We start from the raw sequence: 18,345 nt of genomic DNA on the forward strand, positions 1-18,345 counted from the left end.
TTCAACACTTCTATCAAAGAACACCATTGGAAGTCGGACCTTGTAAACCGAATGATCCAAGCTGACTCCATTGACTCTGGCATACAAAATATTCGAACACCCTCCGGGATGTGGGCGACCGGGCCTCCTCAAAGCCTGGCAACAGCTTTTGGAAACAGCTTTAATTAATGCTGACTCAAATCTAGCCGATTTAATTAGCCAACCTCAATGTGTCAAAAAGAAATTTGACTCGTGGTGTTGGATCCAGAATCACGACCTACTGCTAACGAAGCCTACGTTCTTGAGATCAGGAATCGGAGAACACAAGCTTAATGTTCAATGTCGTTATTTAGTTACCTGTCCATCACGACATCATCGCGATCAATTCTTGAGGCTGCGTTTGAATGCATTGAACACTAGAGAAATGCACTTTTTACGACACATTGATGAAGCAAACGGCAACATTTGCCGCTTCTGCAATCTTCTAATCAAATCCATCAAACACCTCATCACAAGATGTCCTGCGATAACCACACGTCGAGTGTGTCATCTAGGGGACTTCACACCTGTCGATCCAGACACCCAGAACTGGTGGTTTTATGCGGTTACTAGGCAGAACATCAGGCTGACCTGTGCTATTGTGAACTTTTTAGACTCTCTACATTTAAATGAGAAATGACTCAAAAAGGAGCTTGTGAAACAACGTTAAAACCAATGATAATGACACATGATGTCTTCTATGGGAAAGAAGACATTTTATAAATTGCTAATGTTTTGTGGACATCATGGGAAAGACGATGTCCTGCTGTAACAAAAGTTTGGCGGCTTGTTAGTTTACTATCTGGTTCGCTGAGCTGAAGTTTCAATAAAAAAAATATACTTTGTTCTTGCACAAATCTGTTATATCAGCGCCTGTCAGCTCTGCAGCCTTGGTCTCTCTCCTTCAGGCCTTTCACTTACTATTATGAGTCGACGTCCATTTTCTCATCATGGCTGCTTTACCTGTGTTCTGTTTTCTACTGTAGTAAGCTTCTATATGTCTCATCTACCTTGCGTTTCTGCATATATACATCTACTGTATATCTTTTCACTTATCTTCTCAGTGTGTATCATTTCTTCGTATTCGCATATATGTTCAGTTTGTTCACTTCAATCACATCTTCATTCTTTAAGTATTCTTACATTGTTTCAGTGCGTCTTCGTGTCTTCTCTACATGACGTCACTTTGCACGTGTAAAATTTCACTTATAGCTCTTCAATATTCAGTGACGTCTGCACACTTCCTTCTACCACTTCAGTTCGAGAGTACATTCGATACGGTTATCTGAGTGCATAACGTCTTTCATATATTCAGTGCGGTTTTGGGAGGATACCTGGTGTTATGCACAGTGTCTTCTTGTTCTTAGTCCAGTATGACGAAGGTGAGGGGGTAGGCTCTATAGATGATGTGTACATCTGCTTCTCCACATTCCCCCCCCCCCGCTGGTCGAGTCATCAACCACCTCCTCAATCTTCTTCACATTTTCTTCACACTGTGGTTCCTTCGTAATCCATATCTTTGTCACCACCCTGAGGTCACCTGCATTCTTTGTGTTCATCCACACTCCAGGTCATACAGCAACACTCCCTAGTTGGTTGACAGAACGCCCAACATCCTTCATAGTTCTTATGATCGTTGGGGTAATAAAACTTTGTTCCTGGGGCCGCCAGGACACTTAATGTGCTCATGGGTGGTATTTCCAGTCTGTGTGTGCTTGTCAGCCACAGCATTCATATCAATCATTATCTTCATCCCAATAGCTTTCTTCGCTGACTTCTTGCACTGTCCTATGATTATTCTTATAAGACAGAATCCTAGCAATACCAACAGTAGTATTGCTCCGAATAGTTTGAAGGTATTTGCCAGCCAAGTTGGAACCCACGAAAACAGGGACGAAAACCAGTCTTCATCTTTGGTCTCATCTACTTCTTCCACCATATTCGTATGTAGGGTCTACAGCATTGTTATTGCTTCTTTTGGGGTTCCATTTTCTCCATCATTGGCAGGAGTGTACGTACTGCAAAAAGGCCCAATCTTGGCGCACACGCCTCCTTCCATTGTTGTAATTAAGTACAGGACATACCTGTTCTGCAGGATCATGAGTCTGATGGCCCTCAGTTCTTCTCTAATCGCATTAAATCCTTGTATTTTCATGTTAATTGGTTGTAGCGTCTCCCACCTAGTGATTTGTAACCACTTGGCATTTACTACAGTTTAGATTCCTAGCATGAATATGGCTGTAAATATCACTGCTGTCCTGCTGAACAATTTGTGCTCATCTGGGATGTTGTGATAAGTTTCTGTTAATTTTGCCTAAAAATAGTTCTCCCACTTGTCGGGTGAGGTTAAGTGACCTCTTCTTCCTCAGGTCTGCATCCATTTTCGGAAAGCTGTCGATATGGAGATCACTTCGGGGAATCACCATTGCAGGAACATATATGATCACTATCAAACTTGTCTCTCCCCAATATTTAGGTAGCTGCACATAAGCTTTAGAACCGCAGCCCCAATAGTGGTCCATTAACACAGCAGTTCCTCCATTCATTCATGAAGACAGCACATTGTACAAAATGGAGCTGTGAGAAGCATTGCCATAGTATTCAGGTGTCACATTGTCTCTTGTGGACTAAGCAGTCTTCTTGCTAGCAATGTGTATCTTGCATAATGGAAAATTCCCATTTTCTTTAATTTGATTGTTCACCCGCTATCACTTGTATAAACCACAACTTTTATAACAAAAGTTGTAGTAATATTGCAATAATGACCCTGTGAATTATAGGACTAATGTTTTTAGGATTTCTGAAAAAAATCAACAATATCGACATTTCCTCAAACTAGAGCTGGATATGATCGAAGTATGTACATAAAAAGAGCATGCACAAATGTGTGTAACGTTTCAGCCAACAAAGTGTCATGTTCAATCTTTGTGTTCTTTGTTTGTCAATACAATGTTTCTTTTAACCTAACTAAAATGTCTGTGAAAGCTGCAGGGTTCGTTAGTTTTCACTTGAACTTAGGGAAAGCAACTTTTCAAGTTATTTTTATTTAATCTGTTCTTTGTTTTGGCTCCTGGTAGCCGATTGTGTCTGCATTTGCGGAACTTCTTCACTTGCTTCACTGTCAGCGGCTGCAGGAGGGGTGAGGGTCCCTCCTTTGTAAAGCTTTACATCATTCAAGTGCAGTCAAGCTCTTCTTCCTTCGAATTTCACAACAGTGGGAGTGACCCCCTCTACTAGGCATGGTCCCTCAAAGCAGGGCTTGTTCCAAGTGCGTACACAATTTGTTCTGAACAGCTTTCTGGGCGTCGAGCTTCCCTTCTCCTGGGCCATGTTCGGGTAGGAAACAGAAACTCCTGGACTCCTCCAAGAAGCGTAACTCAACGAAATCAGGAGACGTAGTTCCTGAATAAATCTCCTAGACCCCCCCCCCTGTTGCTTTCTTTACCAGGCACACAGTCATGTTAGATGGGGATTCTGATGGCACCATTATTCTCTGCTGTATTAAAGCGGAAATGGTTTCAAATATGCCTTCATCTGCTTCTCTAGACATGGGTTTCATGTCCTTCTCCAGCATGGGGTATGGCATGGATTGACATGCTCATGAATATTCCCTGTCGTCAGAAAAAAGAAAAAATCAGTATCAGTTTAGTTTCTGATCTGCCTTTCTCAGTAGTAACCAATCACTGTTCTCTGTGTCATACTGCCCCCAGCCAATGACTGCCCTCTCCCTAAGCCCCGCCTCTGGCAGCCATCCTTAGATTTTTACCGCACGCTCAAGTGTTGGGAGTCTTTGTGTTTAGCTCTCGAGCTTTTGCTGCGTTTTCGCGCTTTTTTCAAAGAGAATTTCTCATTTTTCGATCAAATAGGGCCTCAAGCTCCACCATCTCTACATCTGATTAACAGGGATCCGTGTCAGATTTTTCTACGCCCCTCAATGGATGTCGTCTCACTGAGAGGGGCCCTCGGTGTGGAGTTGTGTGGTGGTGGCACTGTTCTGCACCTTCTCAGCTCGCCTATGTGAGGCCTCGGGCAAAAGTATGTTCGCGCTCCCGGGCTTGCTGCGTAAGTGGGTGCCGTTTCACTGAGAGGGGCTCTCGGTGCAGAGTAGTATGGCAGTGGCACTGTTCTATGCCTATTCAGTTCGTCCGTGTGAGGCCTCGGGTGAAAATACGTTCTCGCTCACGGGCCCACTACATAGGTGGATGCCAGCGTTTTCAATGTGGAAATCTCCTCGATGAGAGCTCCGATTTGTGTCAGGTTTTTTCCCCGGGTGGGCTTGATTCCTTCCTTCCTACAGTGAAATTCAGTGGTTGCCTGGTCGGGGGAGGAGGGATCTCGTAGTGGGGGCTCAACCCACGTTTCAGGACCCTTGCGCGTAGCTCACACGAAAGAGATTTCCATAGGATGATACTTTTATTAAGGTAATTATATCCTGTCTGGCAAAGACCAGTATGTGTTAACTTAATTCATTTTAAAGCCACTCTTGCAATTCCATTTCCAAAACTATAAGTTGTTACATAATGTTTAGTTACAGTACTGTTACTGTAAAACACTGCATTGTCTAAAGGGTTTATAGTAAAGAGTAGGTTAGTGTACCTAAATCTCAGAGTTTCAACTATATTTCATTTTGTTGGGGAAGATGCATCATATTGCCGAGTGAACACTTTTGAAAATGTACTTTATCACACAACCAACTGCTTTTGATGGCAAAACTAGTTCTGTAACCTGCAAGCTGCATACATCTGTGCAACTGGTGCTCAACCCTCTAGCGGATCTCATACGCCTTGACTTCCTATCTCATCACCCTTTTGCTTTATGCCTGCTACCCTGAAAGTGAGATTGCCGCAAACTACAATGTTCAACATGGTTTGCCCAGTTTTCATCCTGATACGTCATCCACTTTGCTAAGTCCCTTACCTCTTGCATAATGAATACACAATGCTAATTAAATGTTTATGCAAAGTAGTGATCAATAATTCCATCCAGTCTGTACATCTGCACATCTACGGCACTAACATGCAGCCTTCCAGAGCTCTCTTTGCTCTATGATTAGGATTGCATTATATGTTAGCACCTGCACGAGAGAGATGGGCAAACTGTTTCCAAAGCCTTTTTTATCATATCGATTTATTTGTGTCCATTCATGCTGCTAACCTTTTACATTTTACAGACACTCACCTAGGGATTGCAAAGTCTTTTCACCCACTCTCATAATAGAGTAGATTTTATGAAGGCCAAGTACCATTTGCAGGGGATGTTTGAAACTTTAACATCTACTTTGTTTGCTGTAAATGTCAAAGATTCACTATGCTTGGCTGGCCTTTCAGTGGCAGCAGTGTGTCAAACAGAAAGTGGGTTTGTGGTGACATGCACCATCATCCGTTGCCATGGGTCGAGTGCATTTCTCTTAGGTCGAGTATGTAAACTAATATACTCGACCTGCCGATCTAATGGAATTTTAACAGATTTGCAAGGCACGACTCGGCTCACTAATGTCTTACTTCAGCAGTACACAAAACTGCTGTATTGTTGCTCATTTTATGTCTTGGGTACAAATAACTTTCGGTGACCTTACAAATATTAGTACAACATTGCTAATCAAATGGGTTTGTTTGCTAATCAAGAACATTTTAATTAGCAAACTCTGCTAATCAATTTTTGAAAAATAATGTATGCCTTGCCAGTGCCCTTTGGTACTGATAAGGTCAGAGGTGCTACTTGACTTTGTGACAATATTAAACCATTTTATTAGTAGCAATGGTCTCCCAAAGGATGATTACTTGATTAGGCTACACAGTTTCCCATATGTACATTTTCTGGCTACATGCAATTTATTTCTGGAGCGTTGGCATTTCTCCTCCCAGCTGCTAGACTATCTATAGACTGTGCACAGCAGAAGTATGCACATATCCGCTATATGGATGTCAGTGAAGAAAGTCACTCCTTAAGCCAGCCAAGATGTAAGCACTGACGCCACTTTTTTGTATAAATATCTTTATTGGTATTTCAGGGGAAAAGGGTGAATACAGTACTGAGAGATGCATTTATACTGTGCCCTATACATGAGCGCCTTTTTCAGTGAACATAGTATCTACGTACATGACCATAGTGTAATCCTCATCAAAGGAGAACAATGGCACAGGGGGGACAAGAGGGGGTGGGGTCACTACGGTAATACATTGGTACCAGGATGTCCCGTGCATGCAGGCATCCTGCAATTGACCAGGAATAATTGCTACAAATGCAGATCATTTTAATTATCCCAAGTATCATTGTAGCCACCCCCCTTGCATTGGAACTGCATGTTCTTATATTTCGATTAGAGTTATTTCATCCAATAACATTTCTGCTGTTGATTTGCATGTAGAAATTATTAAAGGGCTATAAAACCATAGCAACTTGGAAACAGATAATTGTTCTATTTCCTTATGAAAGCAACGGAACAATAATTGTGTGGTTTCAGGTAGTGAACAATTTAGCACACAATGATGAATCCTTTTGAACCCCTCTTACCAGAATGTGGATATTTTAGAATACTGCCAGCGCATCTGTGTTGGTGTCCCACTCCCTTTCCCACAAGTTGTGAGGGTTCAGCAATGAGATACAGACACAGGTTGTAGTTTTCTCAATGTTTGCCATATTAAAAGTAAAGAGGGGGTGAGATAAGCGCCTAGCTGTCCCTATCCTAACGAGAATGTTCCTGTCTAGCAAACTAAAACTAAAGAAAGATGACCTTGTGTCCAAATGTAGCTGACCCTCACACTAACATATATAACCAAAGTGTATAAGATAGATGTATCTGGTTTCAGTTGAACAAAACTATGCACAAGTTCAAAGTTATAATTCTCACAAAGTACTCCATGTGACCAGGGTTTGGTTCCTTTCCACTGGATCAATTCAGGAAGACCTTTGAAAATGTTCTCGTTCAACAAAGTTCTATTCAGTTCAATGAAAAATGTCTTTTCCATGCAGTACGTCCTTCAACTTGTCACAAAACACTTGTTCAAAACCAAAGCAACTGTTTCTTCCATGCCTGGGGACCAATTCCGTTGATGGCGGTGCCCGGTACAAATACCTTTAACATTAACCACAATTATTCTTCCAATTAAATGCTTCTGTCAGGACAGCACCACAAATGTATTTGGTTATACAACAGTTTGTCAGGATGATAAAGTTAATATTTTCGTTACAACACACTTCTTACCACAACCACATTTCTTCAAAGCAACTGTTTCTTTCCTGGTCCACTCCTCTGCCAGGACTAATTACAACTTGTCCCTTTCCTGGTTTACTCGCCTGTCAGGAAGATAAACTTCCACAACTATAAATAATCTTTTCTGTTAGTGGCAATATTTGTTCAAGGTTATCCCCACCAATATCTCAGGTGAGGAGGGTTGCACAATGTTTGTTTGTCTTTATAGTCTTTTGACTGTTGGCAATATGGGTTATAGATTACCCCAAACTGGTGTCTCATGAAAGTAGAATTGTGCCTGTGTTGCCCTCTTATCTCTTCTTTATAGTTTCTTGGCAATGTGGGTTACAGGTCTCCCCAAGCTGATATCTCATGAAAGGAGAATTGGGCCTGTGTTGCCCTTTTATTCTGCTTAATCTGTATTACAAATTGTCTTTTGTTGTTAATTGTTCTTCATGGAGCGCCCCAGGGTTACCTCTCGCTCTTTAGGCCAACTCACCAGCTTCCTTCGGCATCTCTGCGTCACTCCTGGATGCTGCATCAAACCCTCTGAAGTCCGGCAATACCACCGACAGCTCTCCTGTGACCAGCGCTGTCTACACGTCCCTTCTCTGGAGCACTGCAGGTTTTGTCAGATTTCCGATCCTCCAGCACACCTGAGCGACTCACATTGGGTCGGGAGCACGTCTCCCGAACAGCTGGACTTCTCTCCCCTCTGCCGCCCACAACTCTACTTCCTGCAACGCACACCTTGTCTTCCCGCTCTCACTTCTGTTTCAGCTCCAACCGCTTTGGCCTCTCTCCTAACTGATTCTGCCTCTGCTACTCCCTCTCTCACCTGTGGATGATTCCCACATTTAAATGTCCCGCTTAGGTGATTTGAAGTGAAACAACTAGACTGCACATTCTTCTTTATAGCTCCATTGATCATCATCAACTCTTTGTTTCTCTTCTTCGTCCCAGACGCATAGGCATTATGGTTCTTGAAGTACATAGTGGTTTTAAGTTCTCCGTGTATATTTAGTTCTGATTGATTTGTGAACTGAAAATTATCAGAGCTAGGAGGTGTTATGTGAATGATAAAGGCTTTGGCATTTGGGTTACGACCGAATCATGATAATTAGAGGATGTCATATTTGATTCATGAATCCCCAAGGTACAAAGATTATTCTGTTTAGGTGACTTTTCATGGAATGTTTTCTGGGTTTTGCTCTCTGGGATTTCCCATGGGAGGTACCTATACAGTGACAGCATGCCATTAGACATTTTGGATGTATAGGATACTCATCCTCATAAGGGAGTCGCCATGTTACCCCCACTGCTATCTCCTACCATGTGATTCCCCTCTCACGATGCCACGCCCAGGGTTAGGATCAGGTAGCGGCTGCCCTTCCCTGGCCACATGGGAGGAGATTTTAGGTTAGGGTTCAGTGATGACCTAGCAGGATTCATCACACAGTCTACCAAAGGTCAGAGTATGTTAACCCACAATATTTCTTTTGTGGGGGCGTCCAGTAATTACTAAAGATAATCTTCTGTAGTGTAAGGTGTACATTCAGATCTAGCTTGCATCCATGAACAGACCCACACAGCCTGTCTGATTCCGGTACATAGAGGACATGTCCAAACTCCAAAAAGCATCTACCCTTACCTTTCCCCCTTCATCTCCGAGGATTCTCGCCCTTCCAAGGAATTTCAGAATTGTGGCCCTATATGCCTGGTTAGGGAAATCAAATCAAATCAAATAAAATAGTGTTAGGGCATCCCCAATTCCCAATGCAGTCAAGAACACAAGTTTTACTAAGAGAGTGCAGAGTTCTGCTGCCGGCCTTTCTCTCTGTTCCCCAACTTGTATTTACCACAGAACATGTGGAGAAAGTGTCATTGTGTGGCAAAGCATATTTTTTTGCTCAGGAAAGTACTTAACAGGTGAGGTGACATTCTTTCATGTAGTTTTTTTACAGATTGATTGTTCTGACACGCCTGAGCTACCGACATGTGTTGCATTCATAATCAATGCAATTCCATTGGCCTCTTTAGAGGAAGCACTGTTACTAGATGGTCTAATAAATGTTTATAAAGCCATTTCACCCACTGCTAGCATACTCCATACACTATTGTCGTGCCCTAAAAATAAGCTTGGCAACCCGCAGGAATTGTACTGGGTTTGATCACTCACTGCTTAGCATTGACAGCCCACAATTCACGGGTGCGACCTTTAGTTATGCTGGCCTCTTGCCCCTCCCCTCACTGTACCTTCCCTTCCCTTTCCATCACCAGTAACTACTCATTAATTGACAACCAAAACGAGTGCCGCAGCTGCTTTACCAGTGAGAATTGACTTACAGGTGATCTGTGTTTGACTACCCAGCCACAGTAACTCCGCTGAGCTGGGGTCGGACTGTGCCCCCTGAAGACAACGTCGTGCACCTCCCCTTCCTTGTCCCATTTGTTTAGGGCCTGGGGTTGAGAGTGTCTGGTGGGCATCCCCACTATATGATGGGCCTCCAAGACCTTCCTGTGAGCGGCACGGCCCCATGGCTTTGTCCAGTGCCAACCTCTGCCATTCCATGTTAGCAGGAGCGTTAGCCACCACTGAAGCTTTTTTTATTGCATTCTCCAATAATGTTATCAAGTGTACATGCCTCAGTCCTCTCCTATGATGAAGAGCTAAACACCTCCGACGATCCTCGTAATGTTTTGGTCTGATCAAAACAGCGCCCTTTTCGGCAGGTAATATACCCATGACCCATTTTCGAATTCTCAGACATTTGAACTAAAGTTCTAGTTTTCCTTGTATACTTCGCTTACTTGGAGATAGCCTGCAACTTGCAATCATAATTTTCCCTAAAAAAATGAATCTGTTGTGTTGGCAACAAAATCCTTTTCTTTTAACTTTTTAGCGCAAATCCTAACTATTCGTTCATAGTATATTCACCCGAAAATACTGCTATCAATGTTCAACAATCTGCCCATCCATACATCTAACAATATTGTTTTTTTACGCGTAGCAGAGAAGATCCTTTGCTGTTGTTTCACAGCCACTGTCAGTTTCCAAAATTGTCACTGGTTACTGAACAACCCTTGGGTTTGTTTGGTAATCTATTCTGTTATGAACAAGAATTTCGACAGCAGTGGCAGAACTTGCAACATTTATCGAGTAGGCACAACTAAATTAACTCTACAGTGTATCAGGGCGATTACTCCACAAATGCTGTGGTTTCCTGCATGCCATCTATGATTTTGATGTTTCATATTAGAAAGGATACAAGCTACTCAGCAATGTTGGTTTTTTGTTATAGTTACACCTCATAATGGGATTATGACCTTCCTGTTAAATCTCTCTCTTAATATCACACAAAACAAGAGCAGGTATAAAGTCAATTTTTTAACATAATTTGGTATATCTCTTATTGTGTTCTGTAAATCTGACCCTAATAGGAAGAACACTCTGTCCCTCCGTTAGGTTCTCACCCTGCTAATGCTGATGTAACGCCTATCTAAGAGGATGGGTAGAAGAGTGAACTTACCCTATTGCTGCAATGAAAATGATACTTTTACTATAAAACACAATCTGGGAACCAGTCGCATGATTGAGAAGGGATACGGTGGAGCAGTTCACGTGGGACGGTTCGAGAAATATGATTTATGAATCCTCCGTGAAGTGTGCGTCACCTTGCCGCAAAGTGTAATAAAATTGGAGAAAGTGAGGTCACACTCTCATCAGAAATTATTCTTTGTGATTAATACGTGAATTGCTTATTTTTCATTAGCACAAAGAAGAATTTGCAATTCAAATTATTGCATCTCTAAGGCAGATTGAGGAAAACATAATGAATGTAACTAAAACCACTATTGTGTCATATAGACACTGGTCATTGATCGTTGTTATTTTTTGGCATGTATCTCCCATAATTGAGAGATATCCAGATAGTCTCTGGTCGACCGGTTTCAATGACTTGTTATTGGAGTCATCTTCATCATGACCAATTTCTTTGCATGGTGGCATAGTAGGCACAACTTGTCATGCTATCCGCAGCTTGGATTGGTCTAGGCCTCTGCATTTCCTTGCTATAGCTCTCAAGAACAGCTAAAGTCTTGCTCTATTCAACATGCAGATACTCTACGGCACCAGCAGGGTTTTACCAGTGTTATCAGGACAGTGCAATGGCCCTACAGGATCAAAAAAACCAGGCTATGAAGACAACAGGCGGAGCTCTCTGTTAGTAGCCATCATGCTCGTCTGCTCAACAGCTGCCCCTGTTCTTTGTTTTTGTTTCTTTTGCCCCAATAAAGGTACGGGAACTGGTTTCTGACCACCACCATTATGTCTCTTTACAATAGACCTCTTGTCTAAAGGCACAGTCCCAACAATGCAGATTGTATACTTTCAGTTTTTTCCTCTCTGGTCTACTCCCCCCTATGTTCTTTCCCCGTTCCTCTCTCTGGTTATTCTTGGTCTTTTTCCCACACTGGGTTTTGTTTCTGTCGCTCTCCTTCATCGTTTCCCTAACCAGGGTGTGTCTCTTTTCCTCCATCCACTCTGAGATTTCTCTATACTTTCCCCACTCTGGGGGTACTTTGGGGTCTCCCCACTCTGGGGTTTGTCTCGTTCCTCACTCTGGGGCTTCTTAGGTTTCTCTCCACTGTGGGAGTGTCTTTGTCTCACTCTCTCTCCCGAATCTGGGGCTTCTTGTGTCTCTTTCCCGCTCAAAGGTGTCTCTGCGCTTTCCCCACCTTGGGTATTTATTGCGCTCTCCCAACTCTAGGGTCCTTATGTACTCTCCCTACTCTGGTGTCTTTCTGGACTCTACCCATGATGAGGTCCTTGTGTGCCATTGCCCTCACCGCCGCCTTGGGGCTCCTCTGTGCTTTCCCCACCTTGGTGACCTTCCTATTCCCTGGAGCCACCGCCTGTTAAGGTGAGAATCACGGGAATGCTGCGTACCTGTATTTCTGGATGGTCTCGACGGGGCAGCCAGACTGACAAGAAAACTTGGTGACACAAGCAACCAGCCTCTCCTCCACCCTGAGTGGGAACTGGGTGAAAGATGGACCGATTCCCAATGCCACAACCAGGTTCTAGAGATGGCAGTTCTGCACCGCGTTGACAGAAGAAGTGGTTGGAGGGAATCCTTGAAGAGGAGTTGAGAGTCCAAAGGTGTGGGAGGCCACACTTGTAGCAGGCACTGGGTGCTGAGAAGTAGAGTCCAAAGGTGTGGGAGGCCACACCAGTAGCTGGCGATGGGTGCAGAAGAGTAAGAGTCCGAAGGTGTGGGAGGCCACACCCGTAGCTGGCAATGGGTGCTGAGAAGTAGAGTCCAAAGGTGTGGGAGGCCACACCAGTAGCTGGCGATGGGTGCAGAAGAGTAAGAGTCCGAAGGTGTGGGAGGCCACACCCGTAGCTGGCAATGGGTGCTGAGAAGTAGAGTCCAAAGGTGTGGGAGGCCACACCCGTAGCTGGCGATGGGTGCAGAAGAGTAAGAGTCCGAAGGTGTGGGAGGCCACACCCGTAGCTGGCAATGGGTGCTGAGAAGTAGTGTCCAAAGGTGTGGGAGGCCACACCCGTAGCTGGCGATGGGAGCTGGGAGATTGGGAATCCAAAATGGCACAGGAGAAAACTTAGGGAATTGGCCAGGCCAAAAGAAGGGAGGAAGGATGCAGGCAGAGAACCAGGGCTGACAAGGAGGGGAACCAGGAGGGAATGAAGCAGGACCAGAGAATAATCCCAGGAAGGAACCTGGCCAAAGAAGGCAAGTCCGGCAGTAGGCGAGAGGTTGGGTCAGGAGGAGCAGGGAACAAGGTAAGCACTAACTAGTTGAGCGGGAGAAGGCGAGGACACGATCCGGAACAGAACGCGTTGAGACGCGATCTGCTCCCGACCGCGTCTCTCCCTTTATGGGCCGCCGGCGCCTGCGAGGCCTGGAGCGCAAGCCTGATGGTTGCCAGGCGCCGGCGGCCCCAGAATGAGGCTTGAGCAGCAAGCTGCTCCAAGCCTCGGCGGCCGCCCCCACGGCGCATGCGCGGGACCGTAATCGTGGTCCCCGATGCAAGCGCCGCGGAGCTGCCGCCCCTGTCCCTGGAGCTCTCCCCCCGGCGCCTCCCCAAATGCGGAAGCGCGGGTAGAGGCGCCAGGGAGGGGGAGCGCGAACAGTGAACCCCGGTCTCCTGGTAAGCGTGACACCGCCTTCTTCTGTGCAGTGCTACTCAGGATGGGCATCTGGTCTGTCTGATGCAGAGCCACTTATGCAACTTGTCATCTGGGTTCCGTGTCAGCCGCTGTTGTCTCTAGCCTCCCACTGCTTCGTGCAAGGTTGTGACCATGGCTTACCTTCTGGATGGTCTCTCACTGCTCCGAGGGTTCTCATTCCGCTCAGCTTTTCTGAGCTGTGTCCTGCCGTTCTTCCTTCACTGCATGCTGCTGCCTTCGAGTGCTGACAGCAGACTGCGACACCATATCTGGCGTAGCGTGTCTCTTCCCAGACATGCCGCCAGCGGGCCTTCTGGCTCCCTTGAGCTCTGCAGGCTCGTCTCTATGCCACTTCTGATGGGCTCTTCAACCGATGCTCCTCCAGTGGGCAAGGCCATCTATTACTCTGCTGCCTCAGAGGAGGACTGAGAATACTCTGGGTCAGACGCCAAACCAGCTATTACAAAAATAAGTTAGGTTTATTATACCTCTTAGCTGCCATATAGCCAAAAAAAGGTCTTGGGGGTTGCGTGGAAGGAATGGGGACTTGTGTCACTGTCTGGCGTTTTCCTGTTGTAAGGAAGGCATGGTATCAAATAGTAAGACAGACACAAGTGATCACAGTTCAAGGGTGTTTATTGACCCACATGAACACAATGGGCCTCATTACAAGTTTGGCGGTAGCCTTGCCGGTAAAACCGGCAGGCTGCCGCCAAATGTGTGATTTTTTTTTCCGGCACCCCCGAATGAGCAATTACTGGGTCATTATGGCCCCGCCGGACCCGGTATTTGCCCAATCGCGGGCGTCGGAAAAAAAATGCTCCCATTCCCATTTGAGCCCCATGAGGCTCAATGGGAATGGGGAGGCCGGATGCACAGGCACCATTCGTGAATGGTGACGGTGCATCCGACATGATCTGCTCACGGGTGCCGGTACGCCCGCCAGGTCAGACCTGGCGGGCGGGAAGGCACCCGCGAGCAGAACTCGTAGTTTGCCAGTCTGGAAATAACATTACTGGCAAACATACCGGTACCGTTGTTACTGGACTGGCAAACCTATGATGTGGCCCAATGTTCTTAATTGATCTCCCTTAATTGGGGTATGACCATTTTATCTAATTTTTCACTCTTTGCCTTTCCCTATTAAAAATCGAAGACTTTCAAATGTGTGCAGGATTTTGCTTGACCCACCGCAGGACCATTTTGAGTCACAAAATCTTTCTCCTTGCAGCTCTTTACTTTCACTACTGTCACCTCTCGGCTGGATATCTTACAGAGAGCTTCAATTGAGCATGCACGCGGTGCTGAACCACTGTGTCAATTATATTGTATCCTTACAAAGTTCAAGCATTCATCAGCAGTTAAACTTTACTTGCGTCTTTCATCACACACGTTTTAACAAAGTTTGTTCTAGTGGTCGTATAATGTTGCTGCTTGCAACCTTGGCTTCAACACAGACCAGTCTCCCCAACTCACAGACTGTGTTGATTTCTCTGTCGCTAGTTTGTGCTTGGAGCCAAGGACGGTACCATGGCGGCTGCTGCTGCTTCTCCCCTACTCAATTAGTCATGTAGGATGAGCGCGAGTACCTCTGACACACAAAGCAGGATTTATCAGGCTTGTCTCTGGGCCTTAAGCTGTCCAATCTTGAGGTCTCTTGAACATAAGTTTCTTTTCAGAAGGGTCAAGGGAAATTCTCTCCTTGCAAACCCCTTGTAGTTCACCGTCTTTTGTCCCTCGTTCAGCTGCTGTCTCGAAACTGCTGTTTCCTCATGTGCTTTACCTCGCTCACAGTGTGCTTTCGTACTCCGCCTTTTATCCCTGTGGGGAAGCTTAATGGGAGTCAGGTGTGAGTGTTGGCCAGTAATTGCCTGACCTTGCCTGACCATTGTATTGGGACACGTCCGGTATACTTCTCGAGTGTTAGTCTGTTTTCTCCCAGAGTAGGCTGTCCATGTGAATGTGTTTGTGTAGGAAAAGGGGGAGGGGGTAGAGTTCCTACGTATCTTACCTGGTAAAATGGGATAAAGGTGTTACAGGGAAGGGTGTACCGCACCTCGCCATCCAGTGTCCCACTCCCCGAAGACCAATCACCCAGGTGATCCTCACACACTAGTTCAACCCCAGGAACTTGATCCAAAAGCGATGGCCATGTCCTAGCCACCTGGATGACAGATCCCCAGGGACTAGTGGGTGAGACACCTTCTGGTTTCTCACACTGTCCCCTAGTGGGGTGGGGGTCATCTATAGAGGAATTCTGCTTTTGCTGTGCCCTAGGTGATGAAGCGACTAACTCCTTGGATTTGTCACACATCCTTGTAGGTCACTGAAGGAAAAGTGAAGGGTTCAGAAATAGGGTTCAGAAAGAAGGATAAAATGAGAAAAAAGAAGGGAGAGGGTGGGGGGAGTAAAGCGGGAGTCTATGGGGACAGCGTGTTAGCTAGATGTTCAATACACAGATTAATTGTATTTGTCATGCATATCGTGCTTTGTGTCCAACGCTTCCAGCTTTGAAATGCTGCTCTGGGTATTGAACCCATGTTGCACATCTTTGTCTTGTTCCCTTGGTGTGTGTGTAGCCCCAGAGCTGCCCTCACAGTCCCAGATGGCCAAAGGTGATACATGGAAAATATTATGGACAACGCATGGTATTCATGGCTGTCCATGGAGATACCACCATTAATCATGATTTCTCAATGACAATAAAACAAGTCTGCTCCGAGCTGATGTCCTTTTTGCATCCGAGTAGGATGGCTATAGTTTGTAGCACCACCTGCATTGAATAATGCAGACGGCTGGTAATTTTATAGGCATGTTTTGTCACCATCCACATGAGGAAGGTTCACCTTCCTCTAGCCAACATAAAGAGAAAAATACTTCGTTTTGGTGGTTCCCATGGAACCTTTGGCCTTTGTCCTAGCCATATGCATGGTCTAGTTTAGAGGTACTGGAGCAGTTCCCATTTGGAGAGTTTTTTTGTGTCATTAGATATTCTCTACCTGCCCAGATGTGAACTTCTCTTTGGTAACGTAGGTTTTTTCCTTACCCTGTGTACACTTAAAATATGAATGGACTGATCAGAGGAATAAATTATGGTTTTGAAACCTGAGTTTTCATCTGCAGTTTGAAATGAAGTGAATATTTTATTAATTGATGCATTTTCACTGAAGTTAATTGTTTTAAGGTACTAAAACACTGTACTATGACATCCAATGCGACCTACAGTTGCAGTTGATGTAATGCTATTATTATTATTATTAATATTATTATTAGGGTATTTTTTTAGCACTGACCTAGCTTCAGGAAGCAACAGAGTGCTCTACAAGTCCAAGGCGGAAAGTGCACAGCAAGGGAAGCAGATTGCAAGGGATCAATACAATGGAGTGGGAATCTTACTACAGGAGAGGGCGAGTGTGGGCTCACAGCGACATGGGATCTACAAGCAACCAGCGGAAGAAACCGGGAGGGGATCACATGGCCCAGTGTCTGGTTAAATGGGGAGTGAAGTCTTTCAGATCTCTAAATCTGCTTTTCATCATTCAGTGTTTATTTTATTTGGATTGTATTGCAGTGTTAAATCTTTGCAGATTGTATACCTTTTCTACAATAACTACTAATATGAATTGTTTTCTTTTTCAGCCCCAGCTCATACAGATGGTGATTTGGATGCTTCAGCACAGGCTGCTGATCCAGCTCCACACATACGTCTGTCTAATGGTGCCACCAAATGAGGAAGACCCCCGTCCCAGGGAGGAAGAGCTGCCCTTTGCTGCCCGGGTTGGAGGAAGAAGCCTAAGCACTCCCAATGCTCTTAGCTTTGGCTCACCAAGTATGTGCGGTTTCATGTGTTTCCTTTGCCTTTGGAACAATGCTTTGCTTCAAAGTATGCCATTTATCAATCGCTTCCTCTTTAGGTTAATGAAAGGGCTGTAACTGGTCTTGAAATTATTTCTGGGTCATTGTATCAGAGAGTAATGAAAGTGTTTCAGATGTGTGTGTAGAGGAACATAGGAGCTAGGTGTAAATGCCAAGACAGTGGTGGAGAGAGAATGTTAGACCAGTGGAACTTTTGCCTGACTTGTTTGATGGATGGATCACACTATTCGAGAATAAAGTTTGAGCGAATATACGTGACATGCACAACCAAGAGACGACTGTAACTAGTGCAAATAGTGTTAAAAATGTGAAGTGATTCCTGATCTCTACTTTAGCCAATTGTGAGTCTATTCTATTCACTCTGATAAGGGTGGTAAGATGGAGAGGCAGCTTGCTGATGTTATGATTTATAAGGCCCAACCATGCCATGGCTATTGGCCATGGACCCTGCAACCCATTGTTTGATGGAATTGTATAAACGTTTTGAAAAATGGTGGCTTGCTCAGCTTTGAAGCGAAAACTTTCCCTTATGGTTATTTTCATTCTTATGAAAAGAGTATTGCCTACCAAAAATAATACATCCAAGCTGAACCAGGCAAACCCATTTTATCATCTTCTGGCTCCTTCACTGCAACTTTCTTGGTCTTTTTGAATTTGTTCTAGCCCCTTATGTACAGTATTTGCCATTTTATGTACAGGACACTAAAGATGTTATGACCATTATCCATATTATGCCATGGGAACAGCATTATTGGTGGGTGTGGTGAATAGTGGTGCCAAGTTCCACGCAGGAGACTTACTCAGTACTGCCTGCCAGCGGTGCTGCCCGCTGAAGTGGGGCAACAACAGCAGTGGTTCAGCTCACAATACGTGGATGAACAAATAGACATCCACCCCTTGGCATGCCTGTGCTGAAATTTCCGGGACGGCTCTTGCTCCACTCGGAGGGATGGAGGTCGATGATAGAAGACGGCACGGCAAAGAGACACTCTAGGACCTCAGAGTAAAGGCTGTAGTCCTTTCTACCCGGAGAAGACCTGGATGTTTGGAAAACCATAGAGCCTATGAC

At 44.9% G+C, this 18,345-nt stretch overlaps 1 protein-coding gene across 4 annotated transcripts in view; it reads left to right on the forward strand.

Annotated features, from left to right (window-relative positions):
* Positions 1-18,345, forward strand: part of NPRL3 (NPR3 like, GATOR1 complex subunit) — a 649,409-nt gene that overhangs the window by 534,418 nt on the left and 96,646 nt on the right. For all 4 annotated transcript variants that reach the window (XM_069647897.1, XM_069647894.1, XM_069647896.1 and 1 more), the window contains one exon: positions 17,040-17,229. In XM_069647897.1, the coding sequence (XP_069503998.1) occupies positions 17,040-17,229 (190 nt within the window). The remainder of the gene's footprint in view (positions 1-17,039; positions 17,230-18,345) is intronic.

This window comes from Ambystoma mexicanum, chromosome 2q (assembly GCF_040938575.1).
Source record: "Ambystoma mexicanum isolate Mex_15411 chromosome 2q, UKY_AmexF1_1, whole genome shotgun sequence".
Taxonomy (NCBI): Eukaryota; Metazoa; Chordata; class Amphibia; order Caudata; family Ambystomatidae; genus Ambystoma; species Ambystoma mexicanum.